At 38.0% G+C, this 24,799-nt stretch overlaps 8 protein-coding genes across 8 annotated transcripts; 4 read left to right on the top strand and 4 right to left on the bottom strand.

The window, feature by feature from the left end:
- Nucleotides 1–660, bottom strand: PKNH_1233500 (SNARE protein, putative; the record flags this gene model as incomplete). Its single annotated transcript, XM_002260351.1, has 1 exon — nucleotides 1–660. The coding sequence occupies one exon, from the start codon at nucleotides 658–660 to the stop codon at nucleotides 1–3; it is 660 nt and encodes a 219-aa protein (XP_002260387.1).
- A 1,245-nt stretch (nucleotides 661–1,905) lies between these two features.
- On the top strand, nucleotides 1,906–2,838 carry PKNH_1233400 (HSP20-like chaperone, putative; the record flags this gene model as incomplete). The annotated part of the gene is made up of 1 exon (XM_002260350.1): nucleotides 1,906–2,838. The coding sequence occupies one exon, from the start codon at nucleotides 1,906–1,908 to the stop codon at nucleotides 2,836–2,838; it is 933 nt and encodes a 310-aa protein (XP_002260386.1).
- A 630-nt stretch (nucleotides 2,839–3,468) lies between these two features.
- On the bottom strand, nucleotides 3,469–4,495 carry PKNH_1233300 (Appr-1-p processing domain protein; the record flags this gene model as incomplete). The annotated part of the gene is made up of 2 exons (XM_002260349.1): nucleotides 3,469–3,980; nucleotides 4,180–4,495. The coding sequence occupies 2 exons, from the start codon at nucleotides 4,493–4,495 to the stop codon at nucleotides 3,469–3,471; spliced, it is 828 nt and encodes a 275-aa protein (XP_002260385.1).
- A 1,203-nt stretch (nucleotides 4,496–5,698) lies between these two features.
- On the bottom strand, nucleotides 5,699–6,259 carry PKNH_1233200 (uncharacterized protein; the record flags this gene model as incomplete). The annotated part of the gene is made up of 3 exons (XM_002260348.1): nucleotides 5,699–5,789; nucleotides 5,913–5,997; nucleotides 6,211–6,259. 3 exons carry the CDS (start codon nucleotides 6,257–6,259, stop codon nucleotides 5,699–5,701), a joined length of 225 nt encoding a protein of 74 aa, XP_002260384.1.
- A 1,649-nt stretch (nucleotides 6,260–7,908) lies between these two features.
- PKNH_1233100 (gamete egress and sporozoite traversal protein, putative) lies at nucleotides 7,909–9,048 on the bottom strand (the record flags this gene model as incomplete). Its single annotated transcript, XM_002260347.1, has 3 exons — nucleotides 7,909–8,403; nucleotides 8,583–8,731; nucleotides 8,943–9,048. The coding sequence occupies 3 exons, from the start codon at nucleotides 9,046–9,048 to the stop codon at nucleotides 7,909–7,911; spliced, it is 750 nt and encodes a 249-aa protein (XP_002260383.1).
- Nucleotides 9,049–11,839: 2,791 nt separating this feature from the next.
- Nucleotides 11,840–15,388, top strand: PKNH_1233000 (CLASP domain-containing protein, putative; the record flags this gene model as incomplete). Its single annotated transcript, XM_002260346.1, has 7 exons — nucleotides 11,840–11,894; nucleotides 12,145–12,431; nucleotides 12,668–14,412; nucleotides 14,567–14,684; nucleotides 14,841–14,905; nucleotides 15,070–15,130; nucleotides 15,317–15,388. 7 exons carry the CDS (start codon nucleotides 11,840–11,842, stop codon nucleotides 15,386–15,388), a joined length of 2,403 nt encoding a protein of 800 aa, XP_002260382.1.
- Nucleotides 15,389–17,856: 2,468 nt separating this feature from the next.
- On the top strand, nucleotides 17,857–18,725 carry PKNH_1232900 (conserved Plasmodium protein, unknown function; the record flags this gene model as incomplete). Its single annotated transcript, XM_002260345.1, has 2 exons — nucleotides 17,857–17,993; nucleotides 18,623–18,725. The coding sequence occupies 2 exons, from the start codon at nucleotides 17,857–17,859 to the stop codon at nucleotides 18,723–18,725; spliced, it is 240 nt and encodes a 79-aa protein (XP_002260381.1).
- A 3,400-nt stretch (nucleotides 18,726–22,125) lies between these two features.
- Nucleotides 22,126–24,663, top strand: PKNH_1232800 (transcription factor IIIb subunit, putative; the record flags this gene model as incomplete). The annotated part of the gene is made up of 2 exons (XM_002260344.2): nucleotides 22,126–22,128; nucleotides 22,276–24,663. The coding sequence occupies 2 exons, from the start codon at nucleotides 22,126–22,128 to the stop codon at nucleotides 24,661–24,663; spliced, it is 2,391 nt and encodes a 796-aa protein (XP_002260380.2).
- Nucleotides 24,664–24,799: the final 136 nt, after the last annotated feature.

Here is a 24,799-nt window from a genome sequence, read left to right as displayed (position 1 = left end):
CTAAATCGAAATGACCGTAATGAGAATAATCAAAACGATAAATATGAGGAGGGAAAGAAAGCGGACAAATCTATCCGTGACAGCTTCTTTGGCTATTTCCTTCAAAGTTTCCTTTGCACTTGAAACATTAGTATCGACATCATCCACTTTGTCTTTTACCTTTTTCAGTTTTTCATTCTGTTCATTTAATCTGACTGCAGCATCTCTAGTTATCTGCTCCGATTCGTTTACCATCATTTTCATTCGTAAAATGGATTCTTCCGTTTGGTCTTGAATAAAATCTCCTCTATTTTCCATATCCTTTGCGGTCACATACTTCACCCTATTTTCTTCTTTCAATCGATTGGCTTCCTTCTGTGCATATGATATTTTACTTTTCAGAAAGTCGAACTGCATGTTCAAGTCCTCCAGAGTAGCCATTTTTTCCTTTATTTTTAAAATATAATTATTTTGTTCCTCCTCAGGTAAATTACGCATCTCGATGAAGTGAGCATCCTTGGCTGTTTTTATTCTCTCGTTCAGGAAGTGAATGTCGTCTATACACTTTTTCGTTGTCCTCTCATCATTTCGTTCCGATTCTTTCTTCAAATCGATCAATAATTTCCTATAATCCTCCAACAGATTATCAATTTCGTCCATGTAGAAAAATATGTCGCTCATTTTTTGCTTCTCTCCACAAAGAGGTATGTTTCCGTGTACTCCTCCCCCCCTTCACTTCCGTTTTCACTTTGAGTTGTTATGATACTTACACGCCCGTGAAGTCTCAAACGGTTACTCTGTCCTTTTTTTCCCCAAGGGGTATTAATATTTGGTTGTGACATGTATGCTCATCGAATCAGCCTCTAAGGCCGCCTGCATGTGGACGTGTCACTCTTTTTTGGAACCCCTCTTTACGTGTGCTCCTTCCATACGCAACCCCCTACCCCCGGCATATTTTTCACAAATCTTTACCCACCTAGAACGAGTCGTAAAATCACCAATCAGCAAAAAAAAAAAAAAAAAAAAAGGAACAAAGAACGGATAACTATTAAGCGCTAAATATAACATACGAAATAGCTAGTACAACAAAGAAAAAAAAAAAAAAAAAAAAAAAAAAAAAAAAAACGGGGTAAACATTTTCGTCAAATGGACCAACTACAGTTGCGTAAGGACCATCAAATTCACACAAAGTGATGTACTGGTGTGCCATCATAACAAAAGGAGCACACTTGGAGCGTGCAAGTTAATCGTTCAGCTCTGCATTTTGTTTTTTAATTGCGCGTCTGCTTAAGTGTCCGTTTGGCAAACCACTGGGCCGCATTGATAAAGAAAACGCACTCGTCGTTGCTTGTGAGGTAACATATGTGAGCACTAGGTGATAATTTATGATCGAAAGAGCGTGTTCTTGTGCATAAGCGCAGGAAGTATACAAAATTTTTCGCCCGCCTTGCGTTGCATTGCGCCTTCATCTTCTTTAGCGCTTCCCTTCCCTCCTTTTTTTACATTGCGGGAAAAAATTGGCGCCGTATTTTTTTAAAAACAGGACACAACATTTAACGCTCCGCAAAATTTATCAATAGAAATGCGGCATCACGGGGGAATAAAGAAATAAAGAAATGGGCACGGAGGGAAAAGACTAGCCACTCCTCCCGAACGGGTTTTCATACCACGTTTCCTACTTCAGCACAATTGTAATGCCAACATAGAGCTTTTATATAGCCCCACACGTTATCGCAAATATTCCTTCACGTTGCCACGGTACTGCAAAGAACTTGCAAGACTTGGAAAAAATGCAGAGAATGCAGAAAAGTTATAAGTCGACTAGAACGTAGAAACCACTCTAAACGCAGGAATTACCCAGGGAACGCGTTACCAGGTACCCACAGGAGCAACTTTAAGAAAATAAAAAACAACTATGTCCCCAAGATGAGCAGCCCTATCAATTATTCCAAGTTTGATCAGATCGATGTGAGTTCGTCAGACGACGAACGGAAAAGTAGGAAACCTCAAGTAACAACACTAGGGAAGAAGGACAAAGTTGTGCTGTCACCTAGTGGATTAACGATTTTAAAAGATGGAGATGGAGAAATAAACGACACAAAAGTGTGTAAAAGCACCAATCAGGAACATACCGTACCGCATATCGAAAGTAAATCCCTCGTGGCGAACAAAAATGGTGTTGCTCTAACAGATAAGAAGGAAGACGTTCTGAAAAATAAAAAACATCTTGAAAATATGATAACAAACGGAGCTGTCGTTCCGTTTAAATACATATGGAATCAGTCGATACAAGAAATCAACGCCTATATTGCCTTACCATTGTACACGAAAGCAAAATCGCTTGTCGTACAAATACAGGAAGATAAAATGGTTGTTAAAAAGGTTGTGAAAAATGGAGAAGCAGAACATATTAGAAGTGCACAAAGTAGAAATGACACTTGCAACCATGAGGAAGTGCTAATTGACAAGCCATTTCCCTATAAGGTAAGCGAAGATGAAGACACCCAACTGTGGGAAATAAAAAACATAAAAATCAACTGGCAGGACATTTTCCATCTCTCTAATAAAGTGAATAATCAAAATTTACACTTCAACTTTGGAGAGAATTCAATCGAGAAAGAAGAAACATTTTTATGTATTAATTTAAAAAAAAAATACGACTTCGAGGGCTTCTACGTTTGGTGGGCATGCTTGTTCAAAGATGATCAGCCAATAAACTTATCCAGTTTGCCAACTCGCAAAACAATGAACAATACAGGAAGCGGCAGCACATCATTCAAAAATATCTGGCAAGAAGCTCATGAAACGTTTAAAAAAAACATATCTAAAAGGGGCCTCCCCCATCGTGTCGATCTGTGACACACTCTCTAATAGGTAAAAAAAAGGAAGGGATGTACTCGAATTTTCTTAAATTAAATATACGGTGGAAATTCTAAAACTATTGTTTCTCAACGCAGTCCCTGTTCATATGAAAACCCCGTCTGTGAGTTTTTTATTTTTATCGGAAAATTTGTAATAATGTGTAAATTTTTTTTTTTTGTATTATCCTTATTTTTGTTTTTACTAGTGTCCATGGATTTGTCCATTTATATTCCTTTTAAAGATTACTTCCAATTCGTTTGTCAGGCCCCCCCTTTTTAAGCACCTTAATATTGTCCATATTGATCCTGCACATTTTGGCACAAAGTGAAGACTAGGTAAAAGCTCAAAATTTTGGCATTCGCATAATGCAGCATTAAGTACGGGTAGAATGCGCCTATTCGATGCATATCCATTATTTTAAAAAGAAAAGTTGTAAAATAAAAAATATGAACGATGAAGGTAATCCTGGGGAAAATATAAAAAAAAAGTTATATATCACGGATGGATAGCTACATAGCTAGCTGGCTAGCCAAAAATCCAAACCATTGTTACACAAATTAAAAAAAAAAAAAAAAAAAAAAAAAAAACGAAAAATTCGAAAACAACGGATTGGATCCATGTGGGTGTTCATTTTACTATTACGTTTAAGTAAAGCGGTATGGACTCTCTTAGGAGCATCCAATGCGCGTCTGTGATTGTGCACAAGACAACTTTGTCAATTGAATTCATATTATTCTTCTCCTTCAAGAATTCGTAAATTCCTTCCAAACAACACACGACCACGTCATGCCTTTTAAACAGGCTAATACCACTGCCAAGCAGGGGAAAAACAATCGTCCTAAGTTTATTCATTTTTGCTGTTAGTAGGATATCCTCATAACACTTTCTTAACTTTGCCGTTTCGTTATAGTACGGTTCGACCACATGTATAATGCATTTATATGCACTGTTATGCCCTTTTGTTATGAGTATGTCTTTTCCTTTATGTTGCTCTCGGACCGTTTTTATTTCGGTGAAGAGTTCGTCTCCACATGTTTTTAAAAAATTACCTGAACAGTCATACCCGTTTCCTTCCTTTGTCAATTCGAAAATGTGGTTTGTTCCATTAACGGCTGCGTCGCCTCGCAGGTATGACAAATCTGCAAAGGGATGAAAGGGATAGTGCAATGAAATGGTTATGCGTACACGTATGCTCACACGTGTGCATCACACACTAGGAGGGTGGCCTTCCCCTCTCGAAGTACTCCTCTGTACAGGCGCAGAATCTCCCCCCCCCAGCTCGGATGCAACAAAGTGTGATAACACCCCCTGTATACAGAACGACGTAAGCACATGTACCTCCAAAGTGAAGAGCCACTTTGCTCAACATATTGTCCGGATTTTCATTTTTATTAAGAACAGGAATGTCCCTCACGTCAATAATTTTGTGCACATTTTTAATTGTTGGATAACTCTGAAAAACATCGTGGTGTCTCTCTTGTAAGAGAAGTTCCACATCTTCTATCTTGTTTAATTCATGGCTCTTTATTTTTTTGCTTTTTATCAATTTCTCGATGTTGACATTTTTATTCGTTTTAAAATGACACAAAAAGGATTTATTCAAGGAGGAGGCGGTATGTACGGTACCCTCTTTCGTCAGCTTAAAAAGGAACATCTTCGTCGATAAACTGTTCTTTGTTTTTAACAGTGTAGATATGCATTCCTAAGGGGGAAGGTGTACACTTTCACATTTTGGCTAAATGGTTATACGCTGCGGGTTTACATGGGTAGGAAAAAAAAAAAAAAAAAAAATTTTCGCCATAAATTGTGCTAACAAATTTTGCTACTCTCTTGAAGTTGAATAAATTCACCGTTGGGGGAAAATGAAAAAATGAGTGGAAGAAAAAAAAAAAAAAAAAAAAAGACTTTTTCCGACGCACAACATTCATGCGCTTCAAATCCCAGTTTGCGTGGAAAAAAAAAAAAAAAAAAAGAAGGAAATGGTGAAGAAGCACACATGTTGATGCGCATACAAGTGTATATGATTAAGCGCATATATCGCGGTACATCTACGCCTTAACTGAAGGAAATATATTGTAACCAAGAGGATGAGAGGGCCAGAAAAGAAGGGAGGGAAAAATTAACATTGTACAAAAGCAGTGAGGGATATGTGACCTCTCCCGAACATACATACTTTATGGAACCTGAATCAGTGCACCGTTTTATACATTTCAACAAACGTGTATATATTTAAGTGTTGTCTGTCTACTAGCTTTTTCATTATTTCGCTACGCCGGGGCCAACCTCTTCATCTCAATCATTCATCACGTAGCTGAAGGAACACTGTATAAAAGGAAAAGGCTCCATTGTGGATGATCTTAAATTGGTCATAAAATACAGAAGCATATCTACATGTTCAGATGTGTGTACCATTCCGTTCAGTCGCTAAGAAAGTGTAAGCTCCATACCACCTTGGGTAAGAAAAAAGGTGATATGGCAACAATGTTCTATTTCCCTCCCCCCTTTTCAATACAGAAAACTTTAGAAACGTAACGCCTAGCATGTTATATTTTTGTGCTCTTAATTGATTAACCCATTAACGGTTTTGTAAAAGATGAGTGTTCTTGTAGGTAGTGCAAAAAAAATGTACTGCCGTACGAGTGAAGTATGCGGTCTTTTACCTTCCCCCTTAGATGATCACCAAATGGGGAGAGTAAAAAAAAAAAACAGAAGGAAAAAACAACAAAAAAAAAAAAAAAAAAAAATCTTAAAATGAAAATAATGAATACTTATCAGTCCTCCCCTTTAAACCTCCAATATGCATATTGCCACCGCTTGAAAAAAAAAAAACAAATTTACATGCAGCCATTAAAATTCGTCATGACTTGAGTCTCCTCAGAAAGTGTTCCCACGAGTTGGAGAGGAAGGAACACCTTTTGTGATGAACATAGTCCAGCATTATATCAGCCCTACGAGATGTTTTTTTTGGGAGGAAAAGGGTGGAGAAATCAATGTGTGTGCTTCCCGCCTTGGAAATCCGCCGAATTGATTGGAGTGTTGTATGAGCGGCAGGAATTGCCACTAATACTTACCACTCCTTCCTCCTTTTCGTCGTACAAATAAACCACGACGCGGTACAAAGTCCGATGAAATACAAACTCATTGTTAGGCTCCTTTCTGCAAAAGTGTAAAAAAAGTGGAGGTATGCACATGTACGTTGCTGATGTCTATGCAAATTTTTATCATATTCCCCCTCGTGCGACTCTTCTCCAGCGTCTGATCCTCCACAGTCGGTTCCATAAAATCGTGGAGCCCTCGTGGAATTGCCTCCACGTTGCCCCAAAAATGGCCGCAGAAAAAAAAAAATGTGTTACGGCTTGGCAGCTTTACTTAAGTTCCCCATAGAGGATCTTGCCTTAATGGCCTCATTTTCTGCCATGTTCGAAATTGATTCACCCTCAGCTATATAAAAATTTTTAATTGTAAAGAAAAATAATAATAATAATAATAATATTTCTGTGTACAAAATTGTATATAGATTGGGGGAGATAGCTTAAGCTGCAAAGTTCAACCGATGCGCTAAATTGTTCTGCTTTATTTTTTTTCCCTTTTTCATTCTTTAATCGATTCACAAATATTTTAGCTTAACCTTTTTGGAGTTGTTATTCTTGCGTGGCTCTTACCTTCACGGGATGCTACATTTTTTTTTTTTTTTCTCTTATTTCTTTGCTGCCCGCTGGGCAGAGGTAAAAAAAAAAAAAAAAAAAAAAAAATGCCAAAATAATAAAACACCGCGCACTATTGCACCATGCCGCAACACACCAAATTAAGCGCAGGACGAAATGTGCTCTTGGGATACCACATAAAAGGAGAAGCATGTCCACTACATTTTCTTCTTCTTTTTACATAAATAGAATTGGGACAAAGCATAATTCCCCTTTTCATTCACCTCTGTCGAGCCTATCATTTTAAAAGCGGGAACTGTTCTGTTTTCAGGGAGTAAGGGCGAAATGCTCATATTACACACAGTACGAAGCGATCTTTCCTTTTACCACTCATGCAGAGGAATATGCATGCCTCACTTGTTTTAGGAACGCGATTGGAATCGGCGAAGAAGTCCATTTTGCCGCACAACGTCTAGGTTTACACGTGCGCTTGAAATTTCTGGGCAATTATATGCTCATTTGCTCATTCATTATATCAGGGTTATATTAAAATCAAATGGAGTTGTGTTGGTGAAAAATATGAACGTATTAAAAAAGGGCAAGCAGCACGCGGATGCGCCAAAAGGGGAAAAAAAAAGTAATAACTCAGAAGGAACAAAATTTTAACTGGTGAAGTAGTGATGGTCCGAGTTCTGGCAGAGTGTTATACTATGTGCATGCGCGCAACACAGCTCCTTTTGGAAGATGTGGGAATCACAAAGGGTGTTTTCGTAGTGTCGGAATGTAGAAGTACCCCCTCCTCTACGCAGACGCGAGATAGCTGCGCAGACGTATGTGAGAATAGATATATGCATGTATATGCCTTGTATGCTTCGTGTGCACGTATATGAAGCCTTTGTACCTTCCCCCCCCTTATGGCTGCGTAAAAATTAGTATCATTGGAAGGCATAGGGTGGTGGGGGCGGGGAATGAGAAAAACAAAAAAAACGAATCAGGTGTACAGGTGGACGGATATCAATGGATAGATCAATGGATAGATCAATAGGTGGATCAATGGGTGGATCAATGGGTGGATCAATGGGTGGATCAATGGGTGGATCAATGGGTGGATTAATAGGCGGATCAATGGGTGGATCAATGGGTGGATCAATGGGTGGATTAATAGGCGGATCAATAGGTCGATCAATAGACAGATGAGCGAAAAATTACCAAAAAATAAAAACCCGCTTGCGTCGCTCGGTTAAGGCAAATGTCAAGAACACGCATATGGGTAAGCGTAATCCGTGTAGTTGCTACGTCATAGTACTGATAGCGAGACGGTGTTTGCGCGCTGCACATAGCTCGTGCGTTATTTCATTATTTTAATTTTTTTTTTTTCCTACTGCAAAATCTTTTGCCACTGCTGTGACCTGCAAGCGACCCCCTACCGGTGCAAGAGTTTCTTCTCCTGCTTTTCGATATTCTCAATGTTCTTCTTCTCCATCTGCAACTGATCCAATATGTTCATTTGTTTATCGTTATTCATCTCGTGTTCCGAAGCGTACTCCTCCAATTTTTGCGAAAATTGGTCGTATAGCGCATTTATAACTGGGTTGGCTACGCTCCTTGAATCCTCGTCCAAATTCTTCGTTGCTTCTAATGTCTTTTTTCTCCACACGCTCAGGTGCTTTCGAATGAACTTAATCGCTAATGGGATGACCAAACCAGTCATCATAACTTTTAAGAAATGCTTCAGCTTATGCTTGTGCTTCTTGTACAAATCGGATAGTTTTGTCTTAATTTTGGATCCCAGATTTTTTAAACCCTTTCCGAATTTGCTGGCGTTGAATCTGTCTTTCAATTTTCTGATAAACTCGTCTTCAATGAGTGCCATGTTGTGGCCTTTATATGCTGCCGTATCGAAGAGCTCAGCATTGTTCTGCGAAAGGAGGGGTAAAAGTAAGGTCATAGGAAGGGGGGGGGGGCGATAGGAAGGCCATATTGTTACGAGGCATGTATTATAGGGGAAATAAACTTATGTTGGGGCAAAGGAATGTGTACATAATTCCACACTAATACATACGCACATATTTGCCCATCATCCGTTCAACTCCCTACCTCGAGAAGAACCATCATGTTCTCGGCTCCTGCATTGCTGGATATATCATTCTCCAATCTGTCGACAATTCTGGTAGACACAACGTCTACGAATGAGTCTAACTTGTTTTTCCATAGCGTTCCCACTTTGTTCGAAAGTTGGTTGCCAACTATAAGGGGGAGGGATAAAAAAAAAAAAAAGGGATAATTGAAAAAAAGCGGAAATGAATTTGTTTTCCTTGTGTCCAGTTGGACTTATATTGGATATGCGTGTATCTGCGGGGCTGTTGTTCATTTGCAGGGATGCTCAAATAATAGGGGCTGCACGATTTCATGCCCGCGAGTACATTCTCCAGTACACCCGCTGACAAACACGCTTACGTTCGACGTATGAGACTGGATGGAGGTTGTTAGAATTGAGCTGGATGGCCCGCAGCTGCAGAGCCAAGGCCACTATGAGACCGACGTAACACACAAATGATTTCATGTTGGGAGACACAAAAAAGAGGTGGGTTGAAAATGATGTTAACAAAAGGGGGAACGAGTTTTAAAACAGGGGGGGAAAGGCACTTAAAATACAACGCCGTCAATGTGGTTGGAAAAAAGTGTAGGCTTAAATGGCAAAGCATAAATGGCAAAACATAAATTGCAAAGCATAAGTTGAGACATCAGTTGAACCATTGGTTAAAAGTATACGTTGTGAATGAACTGCAAATATTGCGAATATGTAAGCTATCATATAAAGTGAGAAGCAAAATCAAAACATAAAATCGGTGAAAATGAATGTCTACAAGAAGTTCGCATGATTATATATAAATGTGTGCAAGTGCAAAAAAAAAAAAAAAAAATAAAATGAAATAAACGCATAACCAAGAATTTTAATTATTTCGAAGTTTTCAGCACAAAAAAAAAGGTAAAAAAAGAAAAAGACACTTTTTCATTCATCATAAAAAATGAAATTAAATTAAATCAAAAAAGGGTGAAAGGGACAAAACAAACTGATGTGTGTTTAATTATGTTGAGATGTAATGAGAAGAAATCAAAAAGAATCAAAAGAAAAGAAGGAAAACGAAATCATAAAGAATTAATTCATCATTTTTGAGCTAACATGTAGTTTTTTTTTTTTTTTTTTTTTTTTCAAATAGCCATTGTATTAATGAGTGGAATTCCTCATTGTCGTTCATTATGTGCGTCTACATGCACACATTATTTTAGCTAGCTACTTAATAGTATGGCTTGAAAAAAAAAAATAAATAAAATAATGGACCCTGTTGTTTTTCGAGTGCAAGGGTGAAAGTATGATCTTTAAAATTAATTAAATGTTCATTGCATTTATAAATGAAATGCTGTCATTCACACAGGGTCTTTTTTTTTTTTTTTTTTTTTTTTTTTATTGCATGTTACATTTTGGCTCACTGCCTTAAAATTATCTTTGAAATTATGAACAGGACAAGCATAACATTGGGCTTATATATCTGTCTTTTTGGCTACTTCAAATGACCTTCATTTTTGCTCCCCCCCCCCCCCCCAAAAAAAAGATGGTACATCACATTTTATATATGCTCTTCCCTGTGTGTGCCTTCTGCATGTGTTGGCTTATTTTTCCGAATTGAACTTAAAACGAATCATTTTGACCTTATTAGTGGTGTAACTTTTTTTAAAAAAATTTTCAAATTGGAATTGAGTCATATTCCGCTCACTTTGTGTAGCTCACTAGTCGAATTGGAACGGTCATAATTTAAAAGAAAAAAAAATCCCGATTTGTCATTTTGCTCACTTGCAGCGGAAAATTATTCAAGCTCGAAGTGGAAAATAATTAAGAAAAATATAAAAATAATAATTAGTCACGCAAATGAAAGAATACACCGTGTGAGCATTGACCCTTTGGAAAATATTTTAAGGCGCTTAAAAAGTTTTTTTCTAATTTGGAAAGTAACCAGAACAGGCAATAAAAAAAAAAAAAAAAAAAAAAAAAAAAAAATTAACTTCTAATCTGTTCATGCACAGAAATAGCTGTTTTTTTTTTTTTTTTTTTTTTTTTTTTTTATTTGGCGGTGTACAAATTTCAGCCCATTCAACAGTTCAGCTGTTACGTCACAAGTGAACACCAAGATTCGTGTCACTGCGCCAGGGAAACCTGTTATGTCTTAAAAGTTGCCCATCAAATGTCTGAAACAAAATGGTTATTTTTAAAAAAAGGTTCACAGCTGTAGGTCTCCTCTCTACATACAAAACTTTTTTCTCTCTTGTATGTAATTTTTCCCTTTCAATAAAAAAAGAAAAATCCTTCAGACAGACGTTAAAACTGGCTTAGCTTACATTTGACATATTTTATTAGCAGTCCCCGCAGCACAACGGGTAGCTGTACTTTATCTTTAGTTGTTTAGCTTTGTCCGCCAACTTGCGCTAACGCACATGGATTTATCCCAATTGCTCCCATTTCACCTCAACGGCTTCCGCCTTAATGATCTACACACCGTGTCATCCCAACAGTTAGATTAAAAAAAAAAAATTCTCAAATGATGAAACGCTTATTCTTTCCGCGCACATTTTTAACTTGGGAAAGCGGTTTCATATGAACGCCATACGATTATAAAAGTCCACGCCCCAGCGACTCTTCCACCATATTTCCCTACCCGTCCCTATAAATTTAACAAAATCGAGTTTTTCCCTTGAGAGTAAAACATTACACCTTAACTCCTTTGGCTCGTATAATTTTTTGCCGTGAAATTTACATTTGCATTTCTGAAGCAGTGGCAATTTTTTTCTTTCTTATTTACATGGATATGTACATATATACGCATACATATATATGTGTACCAATATACATGTACATATACATATATATTTTTTTTCATATTCAAGTACATATACACATTGGCGTGGAAAAAAATGTTCTTAGTATTTCCACATAAAAATAATAGCAAATGTCCAAACGTAAAAATGTTCATACGCATATCGCTACTGTACAGTGTGTGCAAAATTTTTAATACGCCCGGGAAAAAATAAAAATGTAAGAAAAAAAAAAAAAAAATTACTGACGAAAGTTCCATTTTGTAGTTTTTTGGGCGTATAAAGCAATGGAATTTTCCTTTTCCGCAGATTCTAAATTATAGCATTACTTTGCCACTTGACCATTTTGTTATTTTCCGCCCCCAGTTTAATATTTCCCCTTTGCTCCATCCCATTGGCCTCTTCCCATTTGGCGTCCCTGCACTTTGCCGGCCAACTTATCACATTTATGCAAAGATAACAAAAAACGCAGGACGGAAATAAAAATGCCTACTATAGGAGAAAATAAGTATAGAGACAACACGAGCACTTTCATAGACGGTACTGTGCACATTTTTACCATAATAAAAGATTAACAAATACTGTGACGTGGCGAATTCGATTCCTGCCTTTCCCCTCCTTAGTTCAGAAATAAGAGCATCGCACAATATCAGGGGGGGATTGGAGGCGTAAAAAAATGTCGCCCTGTTAAACAGAAGCATAAATTGGCGGATGGCATATGGTCGGTCACATTTCATTGCGAAGAAATTCTCTCCATACACTCATGCGACTATTCCTACCCCCTTCACAGACGCAAGAAATTACAAAAGGAAATCGATTGACGAGCACGATGATTGTTCTTTCTTTGAAGATTTACTCTACCTAAACCAAGAGAGAAGAGATTCGCAAAATGTGCAGAACGATAATTTATTTGTTAATGTGGAACTTGGATCAACTCGAACCAGTGCTATAGGTCTCAACACAGTGAAGAATATCAGCTATGCGGAGAGTAAGATAAAGGAGTCCAGGAGTGCTAGGAATTACCAAAATTGTGGCACCCCCGGTGAACTTAGCCTGGAGTCTCCCCTAAACGAAATTGTAAGTTTGTCCATTCGTCATTTTATTTGTTCTTCAGTTTGTTTGTCAGTTTGCTTGTCCGTTTGTTCGTTTTTTTCCTTGCTTTTGCCAAACCTATTCTTTCTTTTTCCCCCTTTTTCGCACACACGTTTCTGCACGAGGGGTGAACCCCTGGTAAAGGAGCCCCCACACGGAGTTCTGCCTCGAACCATGGAAGTCTATTTCTTTTACTGACAACTTTTCCAACCGCCCCGCAGCAAAGGTACCAGCTGACCCTACTCAAGAATAGCAACCCCGCGTGTCCAAAAGCGCCAAAGGTATCAATCACCAGGGACAACCGGGAGGGAGAAATCAGAACTAAAGATAACTCTATTGAAACAAAGTTCAAGATAGGCAGTGATGAAGCCAAAATAGGTATCTCATTAAAGGAAAATATACAACCTTTAAGTAACTCTACCCAAGGAAAAATGCAAGAAAGGCACTTGCTTATTAAGCCGAGAAGGAATTACAACGAAGTACATGCAAACGAAATGGATGAGTCGAACGGGAATAATCAAAATGTGCACAGAGCAAATGAGGAGATATCTGGTGGGAAGGAAGACGCTCTGATAAGTGGTAGCCATTTGTCGAATGGATATAGAATCCCAGCATTTGTTGAGCTGAAAAAGGGGGATAGGATTAACCAACCAAATAGAACATTCCAGTATGAAGGCGAAGAGAAAAAGATTACCCCCCCAAATAATAGGTCCGCGAAAGAAACCCTAAAAAATGGTTACTTCCCCAAGGGGGCAATGTCCGAGTGGACGGATGAAGCTGTCCTTTGTGATAAAAGAAGTAGCCAAATAGGTGAAAGGAAAAATAAGGAAATCCACAATTCGATGGGCGAACTTGCTTTTAAAAAAAGTGGTCTTACGCGTAGGGGGGATTTATTTGAGAATTACAGTTATGCCATGGGGGACGAAAGTACAAACATAGATGAGACGAAGGATGCGAATGAAGCGAATAAAGGGAATGGGAAGAAAAACCCGACCGAGGGGTTCGTCGACCATCGCAGAGAACCCACGCGTGACGCTTTGATGAAGTGCCAACGGATGGACGACCATTGCGTGATTTACAAGAGAGAAAGACATGGTGAAAAAAAGGTCCTTGAGGAAGAGCACGCCAACGAAGAGGTTCCCGCGCGTCAGTTTGGAAGAAAGGGTTCCAATAATTTCAACCCTGAAGTTGATGCGAATGAAGAAATCACCTGCAGGAAGGAAATAAAAATTACGCAGAAGAACGAGCCTACCAACTCAATTCTTCACATTTCGAACAGAAGCGCTAAAAATTTGCAGAAACCTGTTAATGTAAAAGCAAATATTGCCCTCGTAAACCACGAAAAAAACATAACGTCTAAATTAACAGTGCCTGATAAGCCAATTCCCCATGAGAAAGAAGCAAATAGCGTTTCGCGAAATAACACACCAAATAAACACACGAGTAAGAGTATACCGAAAAATGTAAATATCAGTTCCAAGATAAAAAATGATAAATCGGTGACTTATCTAACGTATGAAGATATTACAGATTTTAAATTCGAAGTGACCATAGATGCCATCCACGACATGATTGGGAAGCTGTTAGAAATCACGAAAGATCAGGAATGGACGAAGCAAATTGAAAATTTAATTAACTTAAGAAAAATTTTAAAATTTTACCACAAATTATTTTTTGATAATCATACAAAGGAATTAAGAAAAATAACTAGGTCTATAATTGAGCTTTTAAATAGTCCCCGATCTTGTGTGTCGAAAAATGCGTTACTATGCTTGTCCGAGTTTTACTCCATTGGGAAGAAAAGAATGGATTGTACTTTGGATGATGTCATCCTCCCTTGTTTGAAAAAGGCCCACCAGACATCAACAGATTTTCTGAGCAGCGCTGCGAATAATGCGCTTCTTGCAATATGCAACTCTTGTACGGAAAGCAAGCTTATTTTGCACTTTGTGAAGATAATTACCTCGTAAGGGAAAAAATGCGGGATGTTCAAGAGAAAAAAAAAACCCTGCGAACATATGACCCAGTCTCAATGCAGAACTAGGTCGACGCATTTCGCGCGTTGCGTACGTATGGTTAAGCTCAAACAAACTGAGTGTATGTATCCTTTCCTTCCGCAGGAAACAAAAAACGTACAACCTGATATGCCTCAAGTGCCTGATTGCGGTCATAATCAAATTTGAGGATAGCATTTCCAAGTTTAAGGAAATTAACAAGCTCATAGAGGCCCTTGTGGAGGTTGGCTTTCTATGCACATTATAAAACTTTTCCCATGGGGATGAATATCTTTATTTTCACAGATGCGTATGCTCAATCGGAGAGCACCTTTTCTTTTCTTTTTTCTACCTGCAACTGAGGCACTCACGCGAGTTTAACACATTTTCTCTATTTTAGTGTACTGCAGAGGGAAGCGCGGAGATGAAATGCACGGCTAGGGTGGCTTTGGTCGTTCTGGACAAGTAATTCGCTAGAGGGGGTGATGGTGGTGGTGGCATATGCACCCGCCTCTCCCCAATATGTGCATATATATGGACAAGCGGAAGTGAGTGGCTGTCCTCGATATGAACTTCCCTAATCTTTGCTCACTTTGCGTGTGACTTTTTTTTCCCTCCGCCCATTTCAGCATATGCCCAATCAAGCAGAACGGCAACAAGTTTCACATTCCCGCGGATAAAATAAAGAAGGTGAGCCCAAGGGGCCTTCTGCCACGGGGAATTTAATCATTTGCTCATTCGTTTGTTCATTCGTCTGTTCATTCATCTGTTCATTCGTTTGTTCATTCATGTGTGCATATATTTGTTGCGCGTTTTTTTTTTTTTTTAAGCCGTTTTTGTGCGTCCATCTTCTCTTCTCCCCCCTTCGCGTGCCAGATCGAAGGCCTAACAGACCGAACGTCCGAAAGCGAAATCGACTCCGTCCTGGGGAAAATCAAGTTCAGTTGAAACCTCTTTGAAGATTTAGTTTTTTCAGGCATGTGTGCATATGGGCACAGGGGCACGTGCGCAAATGGAAAATCAATTTGCTATATTTTTTCTGAACAGTTAATAATTTTTTCACCTTAAACTTGTTTTTTGTAATTGGCTGTTTGGAAGAGTTTGGCTTTTTTTTTCTTTTTTTTTTTTTAAATGGGATGTTATTTCCTCGTTTGTATTTTAATTTTTCTTATTTCATTCTTTGCTTATTAATTTTCGGCTGTCCATTTTTTGCTACCCATTTGCTGATCCGTTTGCTGTTCCGTTTGCTATCCCGTTCGCTACCCCATTTGTAGCCCATTTTAAACATGCCTGCATTTTTTGGCCACTCGGGGGAAGTCTAGTTCCTCCTTTCTTTACCTGAACATAGCATTACCATTTTCAGAGAGCAATTTTTTTTTTTTTCCTTTTCAAGTCGATTCGTATTTTTGTGTGTACGTCTGATGGGCATTATTACATAGCTGTTTCTTTAAGTTGGGGTCAACAAGAAAAAACGTAAAAGGTGAGAAAGCGAAAAAGCGATAGTGGCAACTATTGTAGCAGGTGAAAAAGGTTTTAAAGCTGCTTTCCAATTTTTAAGGAAGAGACAGGCGATTTTACGTCTTTGGGGAATAGGCACACTGGAGCGTTGGGAGAAAAAATGCAAAAAAAGGCCAAGAGGTAAAATCAGGTAAAAAAATTGAAGCCGACAGAACAAGGCAAAGCAGAGGCCCCTTTGAGCTGCTAACGTTAGTATACCAAAGCGGACTCCTTGAAACTGTTACACTCCCTGGTTGCAAGGAGAAGGAGTGTCACTCATGGATATAAAGTTAGCACCTTCATGTCATGTCTTTTCGTTCGTGTACCCTCAGGGGATACTGCATGATCCTCTTTGATTCTATTTTTTTAAACTACATGCTGCGGAAAATAATTTTTTAAACAGCGAAAACTCTTCCCATGCCCTTTGTATTCCATTTTCGATATTTTCCATTTTGTGAAAATGCTATGATTAATTATTGATCCCCATAAGAATGGTAATATATATATATATATATTTTTCTTCTTAACCTTCCTTGGGTGCACGGAGGAAATGAGGGGAGGGGAAAGAAGTAAATAAGCACGAGAAAAAATATGGAGATAAAAATTACCAAACAGAGGAAAATAAAAATGCATGCTTATACATTGATGTTTAAGAATAAATAAAAAGAAGCCCTTTGTACAGGAGGCACAATTGCGCATTTGTGTTAATTAAAACGGTGGAAAATTTGGAAACAGCATATGGTATGGTACACTGTATGCATAATTTTCAGAGGAATAAAAAAAAAAAAAAAAAAAAAAAAAAAAAAAAAAAAAAATACATAAATGTGCACATATATAGAAGGGCATATTTCCATGCCGTGAGTGCATTCCTTAGGGAGTTGCAGTGCCATGCATGCATTGCCTAAACACGTCGGAGAAGGTTCTAGGACGAAAAGGTTTGTCAGTGCGTATGATCTTGTGAAGTGCTGTATCCTTTCGGGGCAATCAAACAACGGGAATACCAATCCGCATGCGCACACAAGCATACGAGTATTCGTAAGGATACAAAAATAAAAATATAATCTTTATCCATCCACTGGCATGGATGAGGAGTAGAACTGTTGCATTGTCGCGCTACCCAATTGTCGTGTTCTCGAGGAAGTGCCAACAACTGAAGAAATCAAACAACCATGGAAATGGCATCCATTCTGGGGGCATCCCATGCAATGAACAGTGATGTGAAAGGAATGTTGAACTAAAAACGGAAAAGGGGAAATACCTTTTGGCTGAACAAAATTTGTGAAAAATGAACAGTAGTGAAATGCATTTTCCACCATTATTTCAATAAGTACAATTATTCCATTTGAGTGTAGACAATCAACAATTTTGGCACTCGCAACATATTGCCCTTTTGTTCAAGCCTATTTTTCATTCCATTCTTTTGGTACCATTTTTTTATACCATTTTTTTGCACCATTTCTTTTTTTTTTCTCACCTTCCAATTTACGTATGTATGGCTGAAGGGCATTTAGCCAATTTGGAAAAAAAGAAAGTGTTTTTTCACGAAAAAGTAATTATCTCAACATTTTTACAACCTCTTCAAACATTGCAATTTTACGTTTCCTTATTTTTTCCCTTTATTTTATATTTATTGGCCTATTTCACTCGTGTTATTTTTTCGTTTTATATTTTAGTTGTTTTTTTTTTGTTTTTTTTTTTTGTGTTATTTTTGCGCTCTCTTCAAGATTTCCTCTTTGTATTTTCCACTTAAATTTCCATTTAATTTCTCACGCATTTTCCACATTTCGTATATCACCTTTTTTCCGTCCTCCATTTTTCGTCTGACCCCCGTTCAGTTGCTTCGCTCTCTTCGCGTTTGCGCAAATTCGACAACTTGGCAACAATACATTGATTAACCAAGGATTCATCAATTCTCCAAAATGGTTGCAAAAAAGGGAGGCGCAAAGACAATTTCTAAAAAGCAAACAACTAAAAATGTGACGAAATCCGCTAAGGAGAAACCTGCACAGAGAAAGACACCTGTACCAAGCAAACAACCTCTGAAACCAAAAAAATTGTATAACAAATGATAGAGCATACCGCATAGCGCGGAGCTACTTAATGACTGTGCAACTCTTCCAGCGCTCACAAGGCAATGTGGGAATATATTTTTTTTTTTTTACATCATGCATAATTACACTGTGGAATTAGCTTACCATTTGGAAGGAAAAAAAAAATATATATATATATATATAAACATGTCCAAACGGCACTTTCCATTTTGCTAATCTGTTTAACTCATCCGTTTGTACATTGCCCAATATGATCTCCCCGAATTTTCTACATTCCACGTTTTATGCTAATTTAAGTGCCCATATGCGCATTGTATCTACTCCCCTATACATTCATTGCATGCGATAGTTTGTACTTATTTTTTCCTTCCGTGTGTGTAACTAACCATTTGTACTTCCTCCCCTATAAACAACTTTATTAATTAATGATTCATCCATAAATAAATACTTTTCCACGTTATATCAATCACTTTGATAAAAAACGGAAAATGCTTATATGTATATAAACAGTTGCAATGTGTGGCTCCTCTGTGCCTCCAAGAATGAACATTCCGAGAAGTTGCCTCTGAAAACCATTTTAACGACCAACATCAATATTCACTTTTTTTCTTCTTTGCGTTATTGTTCACTGCAGAATTAATAAGAAGGAAAATGTCATCAAGACGAAAAAAGAAAAACCATCCACCACAAAAAAGGTGAAGAAACCCGTTCCAAAAAAAACCATAAAAAAGAAGTAAAAAAAAAAAAAAAAAAATTGAAGAAAGAATTGCCAACCCACATATCACATTTTGCACACACATAAGCAGTGGCAATGCCACTGAAATTTTTTTTTTTTTTTTTTTTTTTTTTGTTTTTTCTAATCGGTATGGCAAAAATGTTACAAAAACTATGGTAAGCACACACGGCAACAGTGCATTTAAGGGGAAAACACTTAAGAGATATTTTAACACAACAAATTGAAGAGAAAAAAATGGCAACGAAATATCGTATGTTCTCAGCTCTTTTAAGGAGAATAAATAGAGCCCTAATCGAATAGAGAATTCTTTTTTTCTTTTTCTTCTTTTCCCCTACATTTTCCCTGTTGAGGTGTTTCCTTTACATACATCCTCGGAAATATTTATATGAGCATATTTATATACTTATGTCCTTATGCCTCCCCCCCTTTGCTATATTCAATTGCACGCGCATATACATATACATCATCATGTGCACTCTGTTTTTCGAATATTTGCGTGATTACCTCATTAGCAATGTTGGACGTCGTTCAAATTCGGTGATGAGTGCTATACAATTGTAAAAAAAGTGTACCCTTTTTTTTTTTTTTTTTTTTTTCATCCACTATCCCTTTATGAATTCATGTAAAAAATAATTCTCCCAAGTAAAACAACACATGTGCCCTTCTCACCTCTCCACTTGTGACTGCAGTTACATTGTCTATATCGAAGAGGTTAACCCCTTCCCCCTCTTTTGTGAGGAAAAAAGCAAAGAAATGTTAAAAGGCGAAATATGAAAAGCGGAAACTTAAAAATCAGTATGTTCATTTTTGCATATAAGCAACTCCCCCATGCGAACGGGACACATTGCCGCAGTGTTTATTCAATTGGAAAAATTCAAACACCATGTGATTATTTTTTTTTTTTTCATTTCGAACCATTCACATGTTGGTGAATTGCATAGATTGGGTGATGTAGTTGTCTCATATAATTAACTCGTTCGGCATTTTTCGGCCACCCAGGTTCACCTTTTACCCTTCCATGGAGAAACTAGTTGTACGGATAATATGGTCAGCTATGTTATTGTCATTACGGTATGATTGCAACACCATGCGGAGTATTTCTTTTTCCCGTGCGAAGGTGGCTAATACGATGGGGGGTTTAAATATGTACGTATATAAGTATATATACGAATAGGAACTTACCCAGCTTGCATCCTTTCTTTTGTATTTCCATCCATTTGGAGAATATTCCCCACGTGTATTTATGAGCATTCCACTAGTCTGTCCTTTCCCCGGACACTCTTTTGACAACACCATGTGAACCTTTGTCTATGCTCCTTTGTTCTCCCCCTGGTGGAGGAGAAAATTTTCTTGCTGACGATTTAAGGAATCATTTGATTAATGTACCTCGACGACACTGCGGACGAGTTGTTCAACATTTGGATATGACCACATATGACACACCGGAGAGTTGCGCGCAGAAGTTGTAATGATTCTTTTTTACGAAGAATCGATGGGGTCTGGAAATTTCACTTCCACCTGTGCTAAAATTAGAAGAATAACTTTAAAAAATAAAAATTAAAACAAATTTTTGTGCAGATAAGATTTTCCCTTTTTATTTTTACGTACCCGTTGTTAACGTGTCATAGACGAATTAGTTTTTTTTTTTTTTTTTTTTTTTTTTTTTCCTCCTACTTTCACCCTCCCCAAAAAAAAAACGGAAATTTTTGAAAAATAATTTTTTTTTTTTCTTGAAAACGCGACAGTGCAATTTCTCCCGTGTAGGAAAATTTCTCCTTTTCAAAGTTACAGAATATAACACTTTTTTTTTTTTTTCGATGATTCCCCCTCCCCCAGGATGGACGTTAAAATTGAAAATGCATCAGCGGCAATGATAGGGTAACAAACTTATGCGAGCGGGGATGAAGTACAGTAATGGTCGCATAAACGCGGCACGCTCTTAATTGCAGTAAAAAAATATACAAAAAATATATATATAACCATAGAACCTCTACAGCATCTATGCTACTGCGGATGAAACCCAGCGATGGGAAAATTGCAGAAATGACATGGCTGAGGGATGCCAAGCCAACGCATGGGGGCATGAACGCAGGGATGCCAACACGTGACTCCGTGAAGGCGCAAGTATAATACCATTTCGCAATATAGCTGTGAAGGCATGAAAAACCAATTATAGTTTAAATGAGAAAAAGAACATGGGATCCGTGCCAAGAATCCCAAAAGTAATAAAAAAATATATATCTTTCTCAACACGCTTATTATTCTCGATCAACGTTTATAAGCACAGTGCTGTAAAAGGAAAAAAAAAAAAAAAAAAAAAATTCTTCACCTCAGCTTCATCTGCATAAGTTAATGATTCAGCATCCCCAAAGATAGTAACAGTCAGAGCACGCTGCTTTTTGTTTACCCGCGCGTTCGCAAATTTTTGTACGGGAGGCAAAAATATACAATGGTGCCTGGTACAGCTGGTATACAAATAATGATATATATATATGATTTTTTTTCCAAATGAATCATTCCCATTGGTACCTTCTCTTATTTCTTTGTAGTATACTTTAACACGTATTAAATAAAAAAAAAAAAAAAAAACGGCCACCTTTTTTTTCTTGTACCAAATTTTGGATTATTCAAAAATATCGCCTCAAGCCCCTTTTAAAATTTTTTTTTTTCTTTTTTTTTTTTTTTTTAACGCTTACTGATTGTAAAGAACGACTGAATGGAGTAGCGAACTTTTAGCAAGTTTGTATAGTGAAGGAAAGCAGGACAAGGAGGAAACGTAAAGCGGGAAATCGAGTAGAGCTTTAGCCGAACGGGGACAGATAAAAACAGAACGCGCATTCCAACGAACAGGTCCCTAGGAACGGTGAAGTACGTCCAATTTTTCTAGAGGCAGGCCAATATAGGAATAAGCTCCCCCTACGAACTTGTCCTCTAGATGAAGGGTGATTCAACGTAATGTTTTGGCCTTCCTGATCTGTGCTGCTCTACGCAAGGTCCATCGCCCGCCCCCCTTTTGCGAGCAGCCCGTGTTATACCTCATGAATCCTCGCCAGTGAAAGTAAGGCAAAACAGGGGAAAGCCATTCCCATGTGCATTTACATATACTTATGTAAGATTGGATATGCATGTTTCCTTTCAAGCGAGGAAGTTCTACGGTGCGTACCTCTTCCCCTTTCGAAAATAGAACAAATCCTGAATCGTAATGCACATTTTTTTTTTTTTTCCTCCCACCTTATTTCCTATCAGTGAATCAAATCATATGTAAAAATTGTCACAGCACGGATGTTGAGACGAACGAGGGACAGGGGGAGGTTATCTGCCTCAGATGTGGTTCCGTCTTGGAGGAAAGCAAAATTGTGGAATCTTTGGAGTTCGTCGAAAATAACAATGGGGCTATATCCATGGTAAGTATATGAGTGGAAAATAACTGTCTTCATGTAGTTGGCGATAAGTAGTAATCCTCATGTCATTTGCATTGGCACCGTTAAATATGATCAAATGACATGCCCTATTTTTTCCATCCTGTGTATTTCCTTATTCACCTACAATAGGTTGGACAATTCGTCCCCGCCAGTGGGAATAAATCCTTCATCCTCTCCTGGGGAGTGCGTGAGAGCAGAGAGTTATCATTGCAGAAGGGTTACATAAATATTCAGAAAATAGCGGAACATTTGCATTTATCGACACAACACGTAGAATCAGCACAGAGAATCTACCTGATGGCTCTTCAAAGGAACTTCACCATGGGAAGAAACAATTCATACGTTGCTGCGTCATGTCTGTATACTATATGTAGAAGGGAGAAATCTCCTGTAATGCTAATCGATTTTAGTGATATTCTACAAACCCCTGTCAAGCCATTAGGAAAAACCTTTCTCAAGTTATTGCGGTTGCTTCACATAAGTGTACCAAACATAGATCCTTCCTTATATTTAGAGCGCTTTGCTCATAAGCTAAATTTAAAAAATGATATATATAAAGTTACATACACAGGGATAAAGCTTATTCAGGCCATGACAAGGGACTGGATTTGTACCGGAAGGAGGCCCACAGGATTATGTGGTGCTGCCCTCCTAATCTCTACAAGAATGCATGGAATTTTTGTTCACTCCAATACAATTGCGAATATAGTGAGGATATCCAACCCTACTATCATTAAGCGACTGTCTGAATTTAAGAACACTAGTACAGCTAAAATGAAGGTTTCCGATTTTGATAAAATTCGCTTGAACGATCTTCCGTCTAATTCACTACCTCCTTGTGTCATTGCTTCTAAGAGGAGGAAGTTCAGAGAGGACATGCTCAGAAATAATAAAGCAGTATCCCTTTGTGATAGCGAGGAGATTTCCAGCACTGTCGCAAGCGCCAAGTGTGGAAAGGATTCAGAACAACACCTGACGAATGATACCTATTCTCCGAACTGTAACGAAGACACCTTTTCTCTGTCCAACACGATAAACAACACAAATGCCGATGATGTGATCAATGCGGACGATGCCCCTAATGCATTGTCTTACAATAATTTAACTCTCCTGGATAGTCGCTCCTCGTGCAATGGTATGGAGGATGCCACTACCACAGAGTGCAGTGTAAATGGGGGGGGTAGTACCCGGGGAATGGGTCGCACTGGCGAGCTGAATAGCACCATAAGTAGCTGTCTTCCCGGTGGTAGTATACTTGGAGGAAGCCAAACGGGGGATGATGTAGAGAACCTAACGACCAACGGAATAAACGTAGAAGAAATCTGCAATGAAAACCCAGAGGGAAATGATTTAGATGAACTAGCCAAAAAAATTATCAACACGATAGATGTAGAAAAGCAGTCCAGCATCCTAAAAGTGAATGTTTCTTCCTTGCATATGAATAATTCGCATTGTGATGGAAGCGACTCCGAGGAGGCTAGTGAAAAGGAGAAAATTCAATTTTCTCATAGTAACAAGCAATGGAGGGTCAAAAAGGAGAATGACCAAATAGACAATCCCGCAATCCAATCGACTGTATCCATAGCCACCATAAATCATTTGTCCCATTTGGAATCCTGCCTGACCACCCCCATGATTAGTCCTCAAAAGTTCATACCATCAAATGGTACATACAAAAATGGTAAATGCACAAATGGTACATGCACAAATGGTACATGCACAAATGGTAAATGCACAAATGGAAGTTTATCGTCCGTGCAAAGTGAGAAACAGAATATGTCAAAGGCTATACAAAGTCATGATAATAAAAACGGTGCACTCTCCAAAAAGGTACTCCATAATGACCCCGAGATGGGTGACAGGCTAGACAGCCTAAACAACGATCCAGAAACGACCTACTCTAGCACACTTAAAGAAACCTTCAACTCAGAATTAAGTCACCTATTGAACGAAGTGGATGATCTTAACATTCTAGAGTATGCAAATAATGCAAAAGAGAATAAGCTACTCCATGAACCAAATGACATGCACAAGGATGATGTAGACCATGTTAGTAGTATCATGTCAGATTTTAATTATTTTTTCGAAAATAATTCTAACACAGTGGAAAGTCAACCGCCCAATGCCACAGACATCCCGTCAGATGCATCTGTGGAACAATTCAACGAATCGCTGTCCGACTTTTACGATAGCGAAATTGAAAATATTATTTTATCTGAAAAAGAGAGAAAACGAAAAATGCTAATATGGGATGACATGATGAAGAGTTATTTTCCTCAGTACTACAAGCAGTTTAAAAAACAGAAGAAGAAAAGGTCTTCATACCATACTGACCTTGTGGGTGCTGATAAGAGTAAAAAAAAAAAAAAAAAAGAACAGGAACAAGAACAAAATGATCATCACCCTTTGGATGAACAAACAACAGGAGAATCTGTAATAATGGCTTTAGAGAAATCAGACAAGAGCATGTCAACAAAAATGAATTATGATGTGCTCAAGTCCCTTTTTTCGTCATGAAAATTGTCCGTATATATGTACGTAAAATTTGTACAGGGTGTATGCAGGGATCGTACATATCTACCGATGTGAATCTTTTTTTTTTTTTTTTTTTTTTTTTTTTGTTAATGTTGTTGTTGTTGTCGTTGTGCCCCCC

The sequence above is a fragment of the Plasmodium knowlesi genome, assembly GCF_000006355.2.
Source record: "Plasmodium knowlesi strain H genome assembly, chromosome: 12".
Classification (NCBI taxonomy): domain Eukaryota; phylum Apicomplexa; class Aconoidasida; order Haemosporida; family Plasmodiidae; genus Plasmodium; species Plasmodium knowlesi.
Note: the sequence above shows the minus strand (reverse complement) of the source record. Positions and strands in the feature narration are given on the sequence as shown.